General features: G+C 47.5%; 1 protein-coding gene across 1 annotated transcript; it reads right to left on the reverse strand.

The window, feature by feature from the left end:
• Positions 1–4,084: 4,084 nt before the first annotated feature.
• Positions 4,085–13,369, reverse strand: PSMD2 (proteasome 26S subunit ubiquitin receptor, non-ATPase 2). Its single transcript, XM_046659129.1, has 21 exons — positions 13,203–13,369; positions 12,697–12,753; positions 12,164–12,328; positions 11,059–11,180; positions 10,653–10,877; positions 10,197–10,355; positions 9,896–10,040; positions 9,656–9,716; positions 9,254–9,400; positions 8,981–9,087; positions 8,657–8,784; positions 8,342–8,429; positions 7,151–7,313; positions 6,924–7,025; positions 6,602–6,747; positions 6,260–6,343; positions 5,870–6,038; positions 5,686–5,780; positions 5,359–5,485; positions 4,796–4,914; positions 4,085–4,424 (listed from the first exon to the last, which is right to left on the reverse strand). Exons 1-21 carry the CDS (start codon positions 13,335–13,337, stop codon positions 4,242–4,244), a joined length of 2,727 nt encoding a protein of 908 aa, XP_046515085.1. The 5' UTR covers positions 13,338–13,369; the 3' UTR covers positions 4,085–4,241.
• Between the last annotated feature and the right edge of the window lie 4,370 nt (positions 13,370–17,739).

The following is a 17,739-nucleotide window of genomic DNA, read 5'->3' on the forward strand; positions in this document are numbered from 1 at the left end:
GACCGGCGCAGAGGGCGGAGCCGCGCCCGGCGCCGCGGAGCACATGGGATTTGCCCCGCCTCGTCATGTGACAGCCACTGCCTGCCCCCGTGTCCCCTCCCGAACTTTGGAACTCCCAGACTGACCCCCCTCCGCGTCTGTGTTCCGCGGTTCTTTAGTTCATTCATACTTAGAGCAAGCATTCATTGAGTGCATACTAAGTGCTAGGTGACGTGCTGGCTGGGGGTTGAGAATACTGAAATTAAAGACTCAGTCCTGCCTAAGTAAATCATGGAACAAGTACGGAAAGAAATACGAATTTTGCCAGCCTTTGAAAATACTGTAGATTACCTCATGGAAAGATCTGTTAAACTGAATGTTTCTCTAGAACGACTGAAACATTATAACCAGGGAATTAATATTGTTAGGTTTGTCTTTTACAAAGATCAGCCACTCCCAGGGAAGGACAAAGTCAATCATGGAAAGTTCGGAATGATAGAAGTAATCCCCAAACCCCTGCCCGTTAGCCAAAAGATTTTGGACGCCAGAACGGGCCGTACTAGCGCCAGATCCACGTGTGTACTCGGAGTCAGATAGCCTGAGTTTTCCTCCAAACTCTGCGACTTACTCCCTGGCAACGTACCTACCTACCTACCTAATACCTGGGGAAGATTTGAAACCAGGCAGTCTGGCTCAAGTCTGAGCTTTTAACCACCGTGCTTTTTCTCACAATGATAACATCCACTCTATTGAATTGTGAGGATTAAAGGAGTTAATTCATGTGAAAGTGCTTAAAACAGCGCCTAGGTACTGTGTCCTCTCTCTACCTCTGTCCTGTGTCTTCTCCCCTCTTCCCTCTCCCTTCTCCTCTCTCTGTGTATATACACATGTAATCTCAGAAGAAAACATTTTCTCAGCACCGGTGATGAACTGGTCACTTAATATATATGACGTATGTGATATCACGCAATCCTCACAATTTCTTACAAAATAGATTGTAGTATTATTCCCGTTGTACATGAGAAACTAAAGCTCCACAGAAAGGAAAGCAAAGTAGACATATGGAGAAGGAACCATAGTGAGAATGATAATGCAGATCTAGAGTGTTCTCTGTGACGCTCTTCGTTTGAGTTCTGTGACTTTATCATGTATGGCTTCCTCCTCTACTCTTCTCATTTCTCTTTCTCCATAAGCAAACTAATAAATTAAAATCAATTATTGCCTAAGTGTCAATCCATTTCTAGACCAGAAACCACTCTCTCAAACACCAGTAAGAACAAGATACGGGGGCCAGCCTGGTGGCATAGTGGTTAAGTTTTCTCGCTCTGCTTTGGCAGCCCGGGGTTTGCCGGTTCAGATCCCAGGCACAGACCTAGCACTGCTTATCAAGCCATGTTGTGGCAGGCATCCCACAAATGGGCACAGATTTTAGCTCAGGGCCAATCTTCCTCAGCAAAAAGAGGATTTGGGCCAGCCCCATGGCGGAGTGGTTAAGTTGGTGCGCTCCACTTCAGCGGCCCAGGGTTTCACTGGTTTGGATCCCCGGGGCGGACATGGCACTGCTCATTAGGCCATGCTGAGGCAGCGTCCCGCATGCCGCAACTAGAAGGACCCACGACTAAAATATACAACTATGTGCCGGGGGGATTTGGGGAGAAAAAAGCAGGAAAAAAAAAAAAGATTGGCAACAGTTGTTAGCTCAGGTGCCAATCTTAAAAAAAACAACAAATGAAAGTGGATTGGCAGTGGGTGTTAGCTCAGGGCCAATCTTCTTCTTCTTCTTCAAAAAAGTACTACCTAAAAGATATAATCACCTAAACACCCCAGAGGCATCTTAAATAGTGTATGCCCAGATAGGAATTTGTCATCTCTCCCTACTCAATAGAGTCCTACACTTAGACCCCAAACCTGGTGTCACTCATGCATTCTTTTTCAATCAATAGCGCCCAACCAGAAAACCTGGGATCCTACATTCATTCCCATTCACATACTATATCTAATCAGACACCATGTCCTACTGGTATTTGGCTCAAAATCAAGTCCTGTTGATTTTATCTTTAAAAAACTTTCCTCTGCCCTTCCCCGTCTCCCCATTTCTACTGCCCTGGTTCAGGCACTCATTTTCCTTGCCTGGTCTCCGCACCTCCATGGTGAGCTTTCTCACTCAGAGAGCTGATCATGTCACTTTCCTGCTCTGATTCAGTGGTCCCCATTGAGATATACTGTCAATTTCTTAGCACCACAAAGCTCTTCTAAACCTGATCTGAGCCTGTGTCTCAAACTGTATCTCTTACTACACTTTTCCCTGGCCCTGTACCCTTCCCCAACCCAAGTTATCCACAGTTTTTCAAAACAAATAGCTTTTCTGCCCTCCTGCTTTTGCTACTCCCTTAGCTTTATCCTACCCTCTTTTCTTTTGGACAAACTCCTCATCTTCCTCCAAGTCTGTTTCTTCAAAATCTCCCCTGACTCACCCAGACACTTAGGCCCTATTTCAGTGATCCTAGGGTACCTTGCCCATAGCCCAGGACAGTATCGATCCCGATATATCATTGTTTTCTTTTCCAATACATATGTTTTTTGAGGATAGGATTTTTTTTTCTACTTTGCATCCCCACAAACTAGATAATGCCCAATGCAGAATAAGGCTCCATTGGTATCTGTCACTGAATGAATAACCGAATGTGAAAGGTTAAGAACCACTGAAAATTTCTTACTCTAAAGCACAATCACTGATTCAGGAGAATTATCCTTTTATAGCTGTTTTGCAGTTCACAAATCACTTTCTAATTCACCTCATTTTAACCACCACCATTGGAAGTGAGGAAAGGCAATTACTATGTCCCCATAATACAGATGGTAAGAGAGGCTCATCAGACATGCTGATTTGTTCAGACTACAGCACGCCCCCTTAAAAGGACTTGACTCCTAAGTCCAGTGCTTCAGCGTTTTGTACAGGTTTTATATAGGCTGCCAAGTGAATGCAGAGGGAAGACAATGGAAACACTCAATCCAAAGTTGCCACTTCTCCAGCTAGCGAAGACCTTGCACTACAATGGGGTCCACAAGTCTCCAAGGCTACAGAGACAGATTAACGTAATCAATAAGGGCGTGGGCTTCAGAGTCAGATGGACTTAGATTCCAATCCTGGCCTCGTCACTTACTGTGAGAACGTGACTAAGTCACTGAACTTCCCCCAAACTACATTCCTCCCCAAAACACGGGATAATACCTACCTCTCAAAATTGCTGTGAGGTCTCAGAAGTATGTAGAACAATTATTCTTTCAACATTTATAGAAGACCTATTAAGTGCCAGTCACTGTTCAGAGGTTAAACCCACAGTTAGTGTTGGATAAATGCTAGCGATTGTCTGGCAGGTCCACATCTTCTCCTCCACTGTATGCACAGGGGTCCAGGCCCCAACTGGCAGGTAGCTATACTCATACCAGCCCCACGAGGAAGGAGCACTGCAGATCAAGAGTGATTACCTTCCAGGAAGGAGGCCTCTTCTCTTTCCCATTGCTACAGAGAGGAAGGTCAGGGTCAAGCTTCCTTGCACCCAGTTTCTGCAAGGACAGTCCAGAAGTAGATGTTAACATGATCACATCTCTCAAATAGCAACCTCCCTTGAAGGACAAGAGGGTCATAGGAGATGAGGATATCCCTTTCATTCAGCGGCCCAAGAGTCAAGTTGGAATGAGTGGGGCTAACTCTGCTGCCTCTTAGAGCAGGGAGCGTCAGTCCAAAGCCAGGGAACGATGGGCTTGAGGTAAGTATGCATGGGGGGTGGGGGTGGGGGGTGTATGGGATCCACCTTGGAAAGTTATTTCTAAGAGTTTGTATAAAAATTTGTGTATGTGCATCTCCTAGAAAGCAGATCCATTATATTTATCAGCTTCTCAAGCATTCGTGTCCCAAAAGATGAACCACTGTTTTAAGATTAGGAAGGAGGAGAAAAGGGAAAGGGTCTTAGTTCTTCCCATTCAGGCAGCCCCTCTGCTGGCCTCGGCTCCAAGTTGCTAAAAACAATGCCCTCTCACATCCACTCCTCACCCTAGTCTGGCCTCCAGCCATGGTACCCCAGAAAACAGACACAGAAGGACCTCGAGGATAAAGGTCTTTATTCAACAAAGTCATCTCGCTTGGTAACAAAAGAACAAGAGGTAACGATTCCCTCAAAAGTCTGGAGCAGTGTCCACCCCTGACAGCAAGAAGCATGGCCCACTGACAACAGCCGCAGCTCAGAGCCCCTGGTGGCCACTCAGAGGTCATAGTTGGGGTTCTTCCGAAGGATAACAAAACCTTCTAAAATGGGGGTGACAGGAAGAAACTCCTCAGTGGCCAATTCTGCCCGCTCCCCGTGGGCCAACAACACTGGGGTTGTGTGTGTCTGGAACCCTGTGATGGTCTTAGGCTTTCCGGCCTGGCCCACCACATCCACTGCCTGTAGGGTAAGAAAATTGAGATGAAGCGACTCCATATGGTAATGTCACAGCAACCCAGTGCCCATACCAGTTTCCAAGAGACAGGTATATGTGCATTCTCCAAGTTCTAAAGTCACCCATCACATAACGACAGGGACACATTCTAAGAAACACGTCGTTATGCCATTTCATTGCTGTGCAAGCATCACAGATAAACAAGATGCAAACATCACTTATACAAACCTAGACGGTATAGTCTACTACACACCTAGGCTCTCAGTACTAATCTTACGGGACCATTGTTGTATACGCGGTCCGTCGTTGACCGAAACATTGTTATACAGCATACGACTGTACAGCCTGAGCCCTTCCCTCCGGCTCAACCTCTCACCTGGCCCACACGGACAGACACTGGCAATGGCCGCAGCTCCTCGTCGAATGTCACCAGCATTCGGGGCTGCATGGCAGCCACCAGCCCATACAGTACATAGTGCGATTTGCCGAGGATGACTGAGGGAAGAACACAGGACAAACATAGTTAGAGGCATCAAGGCAAGTCTGGCCTGAACCTTGGGACCCTACTCCAGCCCTGACTCTTTAAGCCCTCAGTCATGGCTGAACCCACACTCCTCCCCTCATAGACCCTACTACAAGCCAGAGATGCCCCCACCTTATTCTGCCCATGGCCCCTAGACTCGATAATCACTTCTCCCCAGGCCCTCAGAAATAGAAACTGGGCTTAGTTCTTCATCCTCAAAAGAAAATCTCTTTGGGCCAGATCACAAGTGTGGGAGATGAAAGTTTCATGAGGCCCACCACAGGCCCAAAGAACCTCAGGAACCCAGGGTGGTACAGAGCTACCTCAGTCTTGCTCCTAAATTACCAAGGTGGCCCTGGTGGGGGTGGAGACAAGGCACTATGTGCCACCATCTAAGATTCCTGACATGAACTCACTGTTGCGGACATCCAGAAAAGAGACAAGCACAGTGAGCAGCCCAGCCACGGCCACTTGACTCATAAGCTGCCGGTCACTGTGGTAGGGGCAGAGGGTGAGTGTGCCCTTCCCTAAATGTGTCAGGCCCTGAAAAATACAGAGAGAAGTGCAGGTTGGGAGTCACATCTGAGGAGACATCAACGAACCCAGGCACACAGAAATCCCTCAACTCACTTACATCCTCCCTCCAAGCCAAACTCCAGGTCCCCTTCATGTCACATGTCTCCCTAGCATCACCACAGACACTTCCCTTGGCACACTCTAAGGAGAAGAGTTCTACTCTTTACCTGTGCCAAGCGCACCATGAAGAGGTTGTTGGGGTCCTTGGCATGATACTGGGCTAACTGGCGCAGCATCGCAGCCAGACGGGCATTATTGGTCCCTGGAAGTGTTAAGCATTACAGAGGCTTGAAAAGGGGGCCTCGAACCCTCCCCCAAGCTGCTTAGAATCTTTTTCTGACCAATACTCACCACTGCCCACCATGCCCATGGCAAAGATGGAGTTATAGGAAACTTCCGGGTCAGCATCATGAGAGAATTTGCTTAGAGTATCCAGGATGTTGAGTCGTGGATTGGAAACAGAAATTAAAGCCAGTGCTAAAGGCACAGCCCTTCGGAGCGTAGGCTCCCCGTATCTCAGCTGGTGATAACAGAAAATAACAAGGCTATCACAGAGAGCAGGGAAAACAAGCTCAGATACAGGAACAGACTGATGGATAAAAGACGGTTTAATCAAATTTTGTAGAAAAAGCACAGCAGAAAGATCATTTCTCCACTGAGAAAACCCATCAGGAAAGTCTCCTCTGGGGAATCCCAGGCATCAAAACCAGCATATTCCAACCTTCTCCATGCAATACTCACCAGGTGGCCAAAGGTTCGCAGTGCCATCTCTGCACCAATCTCCTCCCCCATAGCAATCAGGGCAATCCCCAGCACAGCCACTCCCTGGAATTGAAGAGGCAGCAGAACCCAGTAAGCTCAGGGACAAAAATTCACCCTTGACTCAAGTTCCCATCTAAGAAGAAAAAGCGGCTCTGGGGGGCATACCCTTACCCCTTGTGTACGGAACCCAGTCTCAGGCTATTTCACACACAGCAATACCCAGAGGGGCTCTAAAACAAACCCACACCCAGCTCCCCTGCTCCCCTCATGCTTATCTTTTCTCAGAGCCTCGCTCAGAGAGTGCCCAACTGCCCACAGAACCTGATGTGCTCCCATGTCAGCAGGGGCTTCCTTCTTGTCCTTGTCCTTCTTCTCCTTCTTGTCTTTGTCTTCCTCCTTCTCCTTGGAATCAAAGTGCTCACTGCAAATGTGGAGCAGTTGTTGCACCTTCAGTACATTCCCGGAGCCTGTGGCAAGGTAGTAAGGGGCAGAGAGGGTGGAAATGAGAAGGCACCAAGGAAAAGCTGACTCCAGGAAGAGAAGCTAAAGAATCTAAAGCAGATCAGAACTGAGAAAGGAGAAACAATCTGAAACATCACCCAAGAGAGAAGTGAGGAGTCACTGGGGAAGCACCAAGACAGACCTGCATAGGCACACACATCCACCAGTGTGTTGGCAAAACTGCGGAATGGCTCTGACACAACCTCCAGCGCGGCCAGGATTGCCTCAATGGCTTCTCCCTTCCCTAGGGGACAGATTCAAGGGGTCAGAGGACACTTGCTGCCATCCAGCACAGCCTGACCCACAAACCTTCCTTGTTGTATCCAGTCACTGTCAGCCTTTTGCCCAAACAGACAGACAACCCCTCACCCAGGTGGTTGAGGCCCAGTCCAAGAGGAAGCCAACGGGCATAAGTGTCCTTGAGCTCAGTCTCTGACTTCTCCATGATGGTCTGAAGGATAGTAGAAGTGACATCTCCATTGCAGGATCCCACTGCTATCATTCCACAGGCTAGAGCTGTCACACCTGCCACCTAAAAATAGGAAAATCATTATTACACAAAGTAAGTTATTAAAAGTTGTTTACCTGTCCTGACTCAAGATAGTCAACTCCTATAGTCAATTGTGACTAGGTAATAGTCCCTTTCTGATGGGAGGTCAAAATAACAATGGCAGCAGGCATTCACTAAACGCTTACTGCACGTCAGCCACTATGCCAACTGCTTTGCATGCTATTAACATTCAATTCACACGAGAACCCCAAGAAACAGGTCCTGCTGTTATTCTTCTTTTACTGATGAGAAAAATGAAGCCTAAAGAGATTGAGTCACAGGTCCAAGATCACATTGCTTGTAAGCAGAGGTGGCAGGATTTGAACTGAAGTCTTTCTGACTAAAATCTACACTAGCCACCATACTGTATTCATCCATCACTGAAGCAACTTGCACAAGTGAGAAAATTTAAGATTGGCCGATGACTAAAACATTGAGTGAGAATCACCCACCCCAACCTGGCTTAAGTTACTCTCCACTCTAGTCTGGTACTTCCTCATGGATCCCAAGGGCTGGAACTCAATATCAAAACGTTAACTCTTTTTTTTTTCCCTATGCTTTATTTATTTATTTTTGGGTGAGGAAGATTGGCTCTGAGCCAACATCTGTTGCCAATCTTCCTCTTTTTTTTTTCTCCCCAAAGCCCCAGTACATAGTGGTATATTCTAGTTGCAGATCATTCTAGCTCTGCTATGTGGGAAGCCACCTCAGCATGGCTTGATGAGCCATGCATAGGTCTGCACCCAGGATCCAAACCAGCGAACCCTGGTCCGCCAAAGCAGAGTGCACAAACTTAACCATTCAGCCACAGGGCCAGCCCCCAAAATGTTAACTCGTTAGCCTCAACAACACCTGAGGCTCAGAATCCCAGTTCCAAGAGATTTTAGTGAAGTGATACACCTCCCCTCCTCTCTCACACACACACTTCTTTTTTCGCTGTTTATCACAGAAAGTGGTAGGACTCAGAGCACCTTCTCTACCTCCCCTAAATGACTAACAGCTCTACTCACCTCCATACTGGACTTTGAATCTCCCATCACAGGCAGCAGCAATGTTAGAACATCTTCGCGATTGGAGCCGGCATAGGCCAGGCCTAGCCTGCAAAAGTCAGGGAGAGGCAGTCCCCAACACACATCCGAGGACAGGACAAGGAAGGAACAAGAAGAGGATTGGTTATTCATTATCGTTTCAACAGACACCACCAAGAGCCAAATACTCAACAGGCAAGGTGGGAGTCCTTGGTAATACAAAGGCGAAGAGGGTCCAGCTCCTGTTTTCCCAGAGCTTACAGGCTGAGCACTGTCAGAAGAAGCAAGAAGCCTCACCCAAAGATGGAACCAAGTCTCATAGTGTTGCTGTTGTGGAGAACATAGTCTGAGAGCAGTGCCAGAGCAGGGTCACACTCATTCCGGACCCCAGAGTTCACGATGCCACAGGCCAGGAGGGCTCCTGACTGCAAAATGCAAAGAGAGTCTTCACTCAGGCTACTCTACCTTCCTCATCACAAAGGATGCAACATGGGCCGCGGTGCAGCAACCACCTTATCTAGAGTTAAAAATCGAGTAGATCTTACCAGTGAAAGGGAAGCCCCACATGCCCCAGAACATAAGACGGGGCTGTCCCCATTAATGGGCTGTGCTCAGACCAACCTTAATGTAGTCCTCAGAGGAGTACAGGTACTTGTCAATCTGGGTGAGACCACCATCCACGTCCCATAGCAGAATCATGCCAAGGGATGCAGCTGCACTCAACATTCCTATACCAAGGAAAAATGTATCAGTCTTAAAGTGGCCCTATCCTGAGAAAACTGTTACAAAGAGCTCTCTAAGGAATTGCCTTGGGGATCCCTTGTCAGGTAACATATGAACCTAGGAGGACAACAAGAGTGACCAAAGCAACATAAAGTAAGAATGGAAGTATACCATGGTCTTTGTTCTTGTAAAGCCATTTGTTGCCATCATCAGTCAGCAGCTTGTCCTGGCCAAAGGCCGCATTCACGAAGCCATTCACAAAAGAAGAGGCCAGGTTCATGCGAGCAGAGTCCACTTGAGAGCCACTGCCCCCAAACCCTGCACAAGAGGGAGAGAAAAGGAAAGGAAACTTTAGAGCAGGGAAGGAAAGCAACACAGCACAGCAGCTGGTTTCTGGTTCCGAGTTGGCCCTTTAGGATCCCCTATCTATGCCCCCAACAGTGAGCTGGAGAAAAGGTATGTGGGAATTCTGAGCTCTACAGGATAAGCACGTTGGGCCAAGCTATCATTCCCAATACAAGGGGCATAATCAACCATCTTCCAGTCCCCACACACAGGGAGATGGCTACTCACTGTTGTTCTCTAGATGGGTTTTATAGATGTCATCAGGCACCTTGGGCTCCATGATGTCCAGCTGAAGAGAAGTCAGAGGGTCACAATTGCTCCCCTAGTCCTTCCCTAGAGTCCCTTCTGCTACCCCACTGGATGGCAATTCTAACCAAGGAGAGTCTAGTCAGAGGTACAGTCAGCAAGGTGTATTACCAGGGAGAATCACAACCAAAAAAGCCTCGATGGAAAAGGGCAGAGTCTCACCTCCCGAGCTAACGCCAAGAAGTTGCTGTTGAGCTGCACATTGGACATGATCTCTGTCAGGTCCTCATATTCCTCCACATCCTCACTCAGCTCCAGAAACACCCCATGGCGGCCTAGCATAAAAGCCATCTGCTTCTGTACTACCCTGTGGGAGAGAGCCATCACATCTGCTCAACCCCTAGCCACGAAGGGCACAGAAAAGCCCCTCAAGACCTAAGCAGAAACTACAAGTCTTGGCTCGTCATGCAAATGCCCCATCCATGAACTTAGCTCTTCCTCTTCCAACTTCTTCCCTACATACACATCCTTGCAAGAGGTGAAGATGTCTTCTACCAGCTCCATGTCATTGAGCATCAATGCCAATCTCAGAGCTTCAGGGAAGCGACTGAACTTTCGGAACACACCCAAGGCACAACGCAGTAGGGCAGAGTTCTCAGGCTCAGGCACATAATTCACACAACTACAAAAGTAAAAATAATAAAGGAATCAGAAAGTTCCAGATGTCCATTTACCCCATTTAATTCACTTACCCAAATTAAATAGTGAATGCCTACTATATACCAAGCATTATGCTAGATGCTGGACTACTAAGGAGACAAGAAGTCTCTGTCCTCAAGAAGCTCAGAAACATCACCAAATTAACAACAGTTTGATGCTACTTGTGAAACAGATGCTCAAGGAGAACAGAGGAGGCACAATTGAGAGAGAAGTGCTGGGGAAGACAAGCCTGACACTATTCCCTAGCATGCTCACTCACCTGGTGAGATACAGGCAGACTTTTGCATATGCATTCTCGTCAATGTCTTTCTCCAGCATATCTACCTGCTCAATTTCCATGAGCAGGTCACAGGCCTCATGCTCTGCATTGTGGGCCATGTTGTAGGGGACAATCTCCTTTACCAGCGTCAGTAGTGGCTCCCGCTGTGCCTTCTCTGCATCATCCAGCTCCTGCCACTCCTTAGCCACTTCTCCTGCCAGATGCCTGCGGATAGGCCCAGACCATTAGGGGAGCACAGCTTCATAGGAAGCACTTCCCTGAGTCAAGGAATTCAGGGTCTGGGAAACTCAATACACCAATACTCCGAGAGAGAGAGTACTCCAAGATAGAACTCAAAAGTATGCCTCAGAACCCCCATCATATTCCCAAGAAGAAAAAGTCTTACCTGACATACTCGTGACCCCATGATGCCAATTCCTCCTGGGAGCCCACTAGTCGATACTTGAGGCACTCACGCTCCCCACTCATAGTCATGGCCAAAACAGAGATGATGTCAGCAGCAAAACGCTAGAAGGAAATAAGTCTTTTGAAGTCAAATCCAGGGTAAGAGGAGTGTTACACTATAGAATCAAGATCACTGTCACTATTCCCAAAATTAAGCGTTAACCATATATCAGCCTCTGTTCTAGAAATTTAAACATGTTATCTAAACTAAGCCTCACAATAACCCTAACATTAGTGTTGCTATCTCCCTTTTCAACCAAAATGGCTAAAGAGTGGTAAGAAAGGGAGAGTGGAGAAAAATAGAGACTATGAATTTTATTCTAATCACAACAATAAACTATTAAAACTTTTTTTTTTAAGATTTTATTTTTCCTTTTTCGCCCCAAAGCCCCGCAGTGCATAGTTGTGTGTTTTTAGTTGTGGCATGTGGGACACCGCCTCAGCATGGCCTGATGAGCGGTGCCATGTCAGCACCCAGGATCCGAATGGCGAAACCCTGGGCTGCCACAGTGGAGCGCGCAAACTTAACCACTCAGCCACGGGGTCGGCCCCTATTAAAACATTTTAAGCAGAAAAGATGCACCATCTAGAAAGATCACTATGGCTGCTGTATGAGAGACAAACTATGCAGGGAGGGGGTCAAGGACAAAAAGAAGAAGGCCAGTTAGGGTCTGCTGCAGTAATCTAGGTGAGAACTGAAGATGTCCTGCATTAGGGCTGTACTAACAGGCAGAGAACTTATTGAACTGGGAGTATATTTTAGAGATAAAACAAATGAATGTACACGGGATATGAGGAAAGAGAAAAATTAAAGTTCACAGTAAATTAATAACAGATCACAATACTGAAATCCCAAGGTCATCATAAATGACAGAAACATGTCTTCTGAGAAGGCGATCCTCCTGTCAGCTCTCATGTGAGTATTTTGACTGTGATGAGCTCTATTCAACTAGTTCAGATCTCAAGACTATCAGCTTCCTCTAATTCACCATGAGCTCCACGGTCTAGACGAACTAGGCCTCCACCAGCTTCTGAAATACTTTTACCTTATTCTCCCCAGGGGCCATGTTCTCATAGATTTCCTTCAGTTTGCCATAGTGTGGACGCAGAAATTTGAGAGGCTTGGGCACTGAAGTCATGGAAGTTGTAGAAGAACGAATCTGCCTCCGAAGTTCCTCCAAGGCTGGTCGGTACAGGGATGTGTCCTTCTCCTGATCAGAGGATGTTACAGCTCAGACAAAAAGGAGTCATATCCCTCAAGTGATAACACACAGGTGTTTAACTAACAACTCCCCTAGGAAAGTAACTCTGTCTTATTCGTCTGTGATTCCCCAAACTCCCTGCACACTGCCTGGCACAAAAACCAAGGAATTGCTTCTCCCAAGAGAAAAAGCTACAAAATCTTTCAAATATCCTTTGTTACTCTCCTCCCTCACAACATGGTCATAACACTGATCCTAAAATACAGTCCCATCTTTCCCTATACCTCACGTAGGAGTTGTTGCCCCCAAATGGCATAAAGCAAACAAATGGGAAAGACCCAAAATATGCACCCGTTCATGTTAACACCACGACTCACCCCTAGTCGTTCCACGAGCATCTCCAGTTCATCCTGAAGTTGTTTGTCCTCCTCAGACTGACGGGTTGGAAGAAGCAGCTCATCAAGAGAAGGAATCCCAAACACATCCTCCTCCCGTCCACCCTGGGGCAGGTGGAGAGTGAGCCTGCCTCCTCAGGACGGCCCAGATGGACAAGGAAATAGAGCGGGAACGGGAAGCCCTGCGGGGAAGGCAGCCTGGCTTCTGGGCCAGGCTCTGCTTGAATGCCGGTCTAAAAAATGGGGGTGACAATGACCCGCCCGGGCCCACCTCACCAGGCGGTGGTGAGGGCTGGTGGGGACGGCGGAGATGACAGTGCAGAATGGAGGATGAGGGGCAGGGTGGTGGGGTGCCGGGCGCCCCGAGGGTTGCCCCAGCCGCCCCCACCCGGGCCCGGCGGGGTCGTTGGGAGTCGAGCTCGAGGCCTGCGGAACCGCCGTGACTCAGCCCGCGGCCTCCTCCGCCGGCTCCCGGGGCCGCGCCTCACCAGCTCCTGCTCTTTGTCTTTGTCCCCGGCATCCCTCCGCTCCTTCCCACTCGACTTCTCGTCCGCGCCGCCGGGGGACGTCGCTGGGGCCTGCTGGGGCAGCAGCGGAGCCTTGTCCCGACCGCCCTCCTCCATCTCCGCCGCCACTGCCGGCCGGCTGCGCGCGCACAGCCAGTACCGCCCCGTTTCCCAGATGGCCTCGCGCGCACCGCCCACCGCGCCCCTCCTTCTCCAGAGCCCGCCTGCGACCGGAAACGCCGCGACGACCCACCTACCCATGTAGTCTGGGAGTCCCAGCCCTCCGACCCCGCCCCCGGAAGCCGTTTGAAAACTACAACTCCCAGCTTCCCGCGCGTCATAGGTACCGCCCCGGCTCGGACCAGGGGTTTGCTTAAGGCTACCTGACTGTGCAGTCTGGGGTTTAAGTGCTCTCGCTGCTGTAGAAGATAAACTGTTGGCGAACCGAGAGCCAGCCCACGGATCTCCTCATAACAGTGTGCATAGTACCCACAGTGACACCCAGTTGGCTGCGTGGTGAAACAAACGGACCAGATTCTTGAATCCGGGAGATTTGATGGCCATATGTATGACGTCTGTGGAATTTATGCCTAGCCCCACACCACTGTGGATATTAACCTCATAACATTTCCCCCCGGTTGAAGGAGAGTACTCTAATATTACTGTGAGGATGTGGCTACCATCTTAAATCCATCTGCGGAGCCAGGTGGAGTAGAAATGAATAAATAAATAAGTCCTATGCTCTGACGGTAAATTCTGGAGCTAAAAACCAAAGAAGACAGTCTTTGCCCTCAGTCTGTCTTTTGGTCTTCCTCTCCCTGTTATGATTAGAAGGGGTGTGACTGACACTCTTTCTGTCACGGCTGATTTTAAATGATATAGCATATTGTTCTCACAACCTTTTGAGTTTGGTAGGGTTGTGTCCGTTTTACAGAGGACATTATATGGTAAGTAGTAGACTCAAGATTTGAACCCTGATCTTTCAAGCTTCTGAGCTCTTGACTGTTTCCGGCAAACCTCAAAGTTCCTCCTTCAGTTTGCGCTATGTGTATGTATCTAGAAGGTGAAAAAAGAGTAAATAACTCTTCTCCCCTTCATCTGGCGGGAACCCTCACCATTTGGCCTGGAGTCTCATTTTATGGGTTCTGAGGCATTAAAGATGCAGAAAGTGTTTGTTAAAAAAAAAAAAACTGCCTAGCACAGCACAGTTAGCACTGAATGACCATTGGCTAAATATTTGTATAAATACAGATGTAAAGATCTGAAGCCCATTTTAAAACCTGTCGCTCTTTTCCACTCAGTGCTTGGATTTTGAGGATGACCTTCCATTTCTGTCACCAATGATTCCTCAAGCCCTGGTCTGCTGACAGAAATTGGTCAGTCCATAGCTGTTCTGCCTATTCCGTCTCTGGCTTCAAGATGTCCATGCATTGCCATGCTTTCTTCAGTCATCTTAGACATATTTCTCCTAAATCTCTCCTTTTTCCATGACTTCCTTCTGTCACGTCTCAGATTTTGTCTTTTATACCAGTCATATCCCAACCAGCACTTTAGAGGAGTTGGGGTGATGTTGCGGCATAAAGCACAGGCTGCTATCAGCTGGTGACTCCAGATGAAGAATATATGAATGTTTGTTTCATGTTTCAATTATGTTTCAACTTTTTTGTAGGTTTGAAATGTTTCAAAATAAAAAGTTGAGGGTGGGTGGGAGAACATAAGCTTTAGAGAACAAACAGACCTGGTGTTGAAAAGCAAATTCTGCCCTTCACCAGCTGTAATACTTGGGCAAGCTTCCTAACCTCTCTCAGCTTGGTTTCTTCCTCTGTGAAATGTGGGTAATAAAGTATCTCCCTTGTAAGTTTTTATGAGAACGAAATAAGACAATGTATATAAAGTGCCTAGCAAGGTGCCTGGCAACTGGTGAGGAGGCAGTTGTCATTTTCCCACTACCTCCGATCTGCAGGGCTGAGGTGAACATTCTTGTCGCCTGCCCCCCACCTCCAAGCACTCAAGCCCCAAGCCTCTTCAGCCAAATGCAAATGTCTGGCAGTTATTTTCAAGGCCCCATGATAACAGTGATGTCCTGCCTCAAGCTTTATTTCAGTCAAATTGCCCTCCCAGAAACAGTCCTTTTACCATTTGGCCAAACTCCCAGCCTTGTGGCCAAATTGCTCTCCAATCAGGGGGCAGCCCATCACCTGTCCCTTCTACCACCTTCCTTCAAATCACATCCACAAGCCAGCTATGCTGCCCCCAAACTCATAGCCTGAGCTATAGAGCCTCACATCTCACGGATGGCTCTACTCATCTGAGAGCCATTCGACCCAAAGCATCACTTACATAACACCAGAAGTGCTCCTGGCAGGACACAGCATCGCACTGTTTCCACTGGGTTGCTACTTTCTTTGTGTGATATTTTTCAAACAGTCAGATTGTACTGTGGCCCTTACTGTTCATTCCAAGGACTGACAGCAGATGTTGCAATCCCCTCTTTTTCATATCCACTCTTACAACTTCTCTTCTCCAGACCCTCACCTCTCATTAGGCCCTTTCACCTCCCTCTTCTGATTATCCTAAACATTTCACATTTCTGAACAGGCCCTGCCCCTTTGAGCTGATTAGCCTTTTCACACTGCTATTCTTTCTGTATAGAATGCCCTTCGCTGTTTTCAGCTAGCAGATTCTATCCTCTGTACTCCAAACTCAAAATTGCCTGTCTAGGAGGTCTTTCCTGTTCTACCCTTCAAGTTAGTCATTTCTTCCCTGTGCTCCTGTCATGCTTGGTACCTACGTCTCCCTCCCTAGACTCTGAGCTCTTGGAGAACAGGAATTGTGTCTTATTCATCTTTGTGCCTCTAGCATCCAAACTAATGCCCCGTTTCTGGTAGGCCTTGACAAATATTTGTTGAAAGAATGAATGATTGGCTTTGCATTCATCTTCAGGTCATCTTTGTATAAAATAATGGCCCACTGACGCTGGCCCAGTGGCACAGCAGTTAAGTTTTCATGTTCTGCTTCGGCAGTCTAGGGTTCGCCAGTTCAGATCCTGGGTGCGGACCTATGCACTGCTTGTCAAGCCATGCTGTAGCAGGCATCCCACATATAAAGTAGAGGAAGATGGGCATAGATGTTAGCTCAGGACCAATCTTCCTCAGCAAATAAAAAAAAAAAAAGAGGAGGATTGGTTGCAGGTGTTAGCTCAGGGCTAATCTTCCTCAAAAAAAAATAATAATGATGGCCAACTTGGGACTCTCTTTGGAGCCCAGAGCTGGGCATTGGGAAACTTGGGATTCTCCATTTGTGAATCATGATAGGTCTGCTGAAACTGTGCTTATTTTATGGATTATTCTCTCCCACTTGAGATTTCCAGAGTGCTTCCAAGTGTAAAATCACATTGTTTGGTATATGTTACCTTATTGTGCATTGGAATTAGTCTGACTTCCCAATGGGACAGTGTTAGGGTATGGCCCAGCACCTTACCAATAACTGCTCTCATGTGTCCACCCAGGAGCACCATCTTTTATTTCCCCTTCTGCCTTAAAAGACCAGACCATATCACAAATGTGTATTTATCAGCTTGGCAGGGCTACTAAGGGTGAAGTCTACATCTGTCACCTGATGTTCACCTTGCCTTGCCTCTGGAACCAAGCACCTGCAGAGTGCTCAACAAACAGGTGCTGCCTGGCTTAATTTGAGCTCAACATGTGCTTAGGTTTCCTGCATCTGCCTGGTTGTCACAGGAGCCTGGCCCAGGGGAGCTGGGTGGCAGTGAAATGCACCTGCTGGTGATGGTCTCACTTGGAAGCATGATGAAGCCCAGAAGACAGATGTCTATGCTTGAGTCTAAACTCTAGAAGACTAAATGGTGGTGATTTAGAGCATCTGAGTTCCAAATCTGAGGATCTGAGTTCCAAACCTGACTTTAATGCAATCTGTCTTGAAGTTATGTAATCTTTTCCCTTAGTTTCTCCACTTGTAAAATAGAGACAATGATAGAACCTCTTTGTAAGTTGTTGTGGGAATTTAATGAGATGATGTTTTTAAAGTGCTCAGCACAGGCTTAAACAAATAGGGACTTGGTAAATGAGAGCTGCTAATTATTATTAGACACTTTAACCCTTTTGCAAATATGGAGTTGTTTGTTTGTTTGTTTTTTGAGGAAGATTAGCCCTAAGCTAACATCTGTCACTAATCCTCCTCTTTCTGCTCAGGACAATAGGCCCTGAGCTAACATCCGTGCCCATCTTCCTCTACTTTATATATGGGATGCCTGCCGCAACATGGCTTGACAAGCAGTATATAGCTTTGCACCCAGGATCCAGGCTGGTGAACCCCAGGCCACCGGGGTAGAGTGTGCGAAATACCACGGGGCCAGCCCACAAATATTGAGTGTTTTTTTTCAGATTGACCCTGAGATAACATCTGTTGCCAATCTTTTGTTTTTTTCTCTTCTTCTTCCCAGAGCCCCCTAGTACATAGTTGTATATTCTAGTTGTAGGTCCTTTTAGTTCTGCTATGT

Source organism: Equus quagga, chromosome 4 (genome assembly GCF_021613505.1).
Source record: "Equus quagga isolate Etosha38 chromosome 4, UCLA_HA_Equagga_1.0, whole genome shotgun sequence".
Lineage (NCBI taxonomy): Eukaryota > Metazoa > Chordata > Mammalia > Perissodactyla > Equidae > Equus > Equus quagga.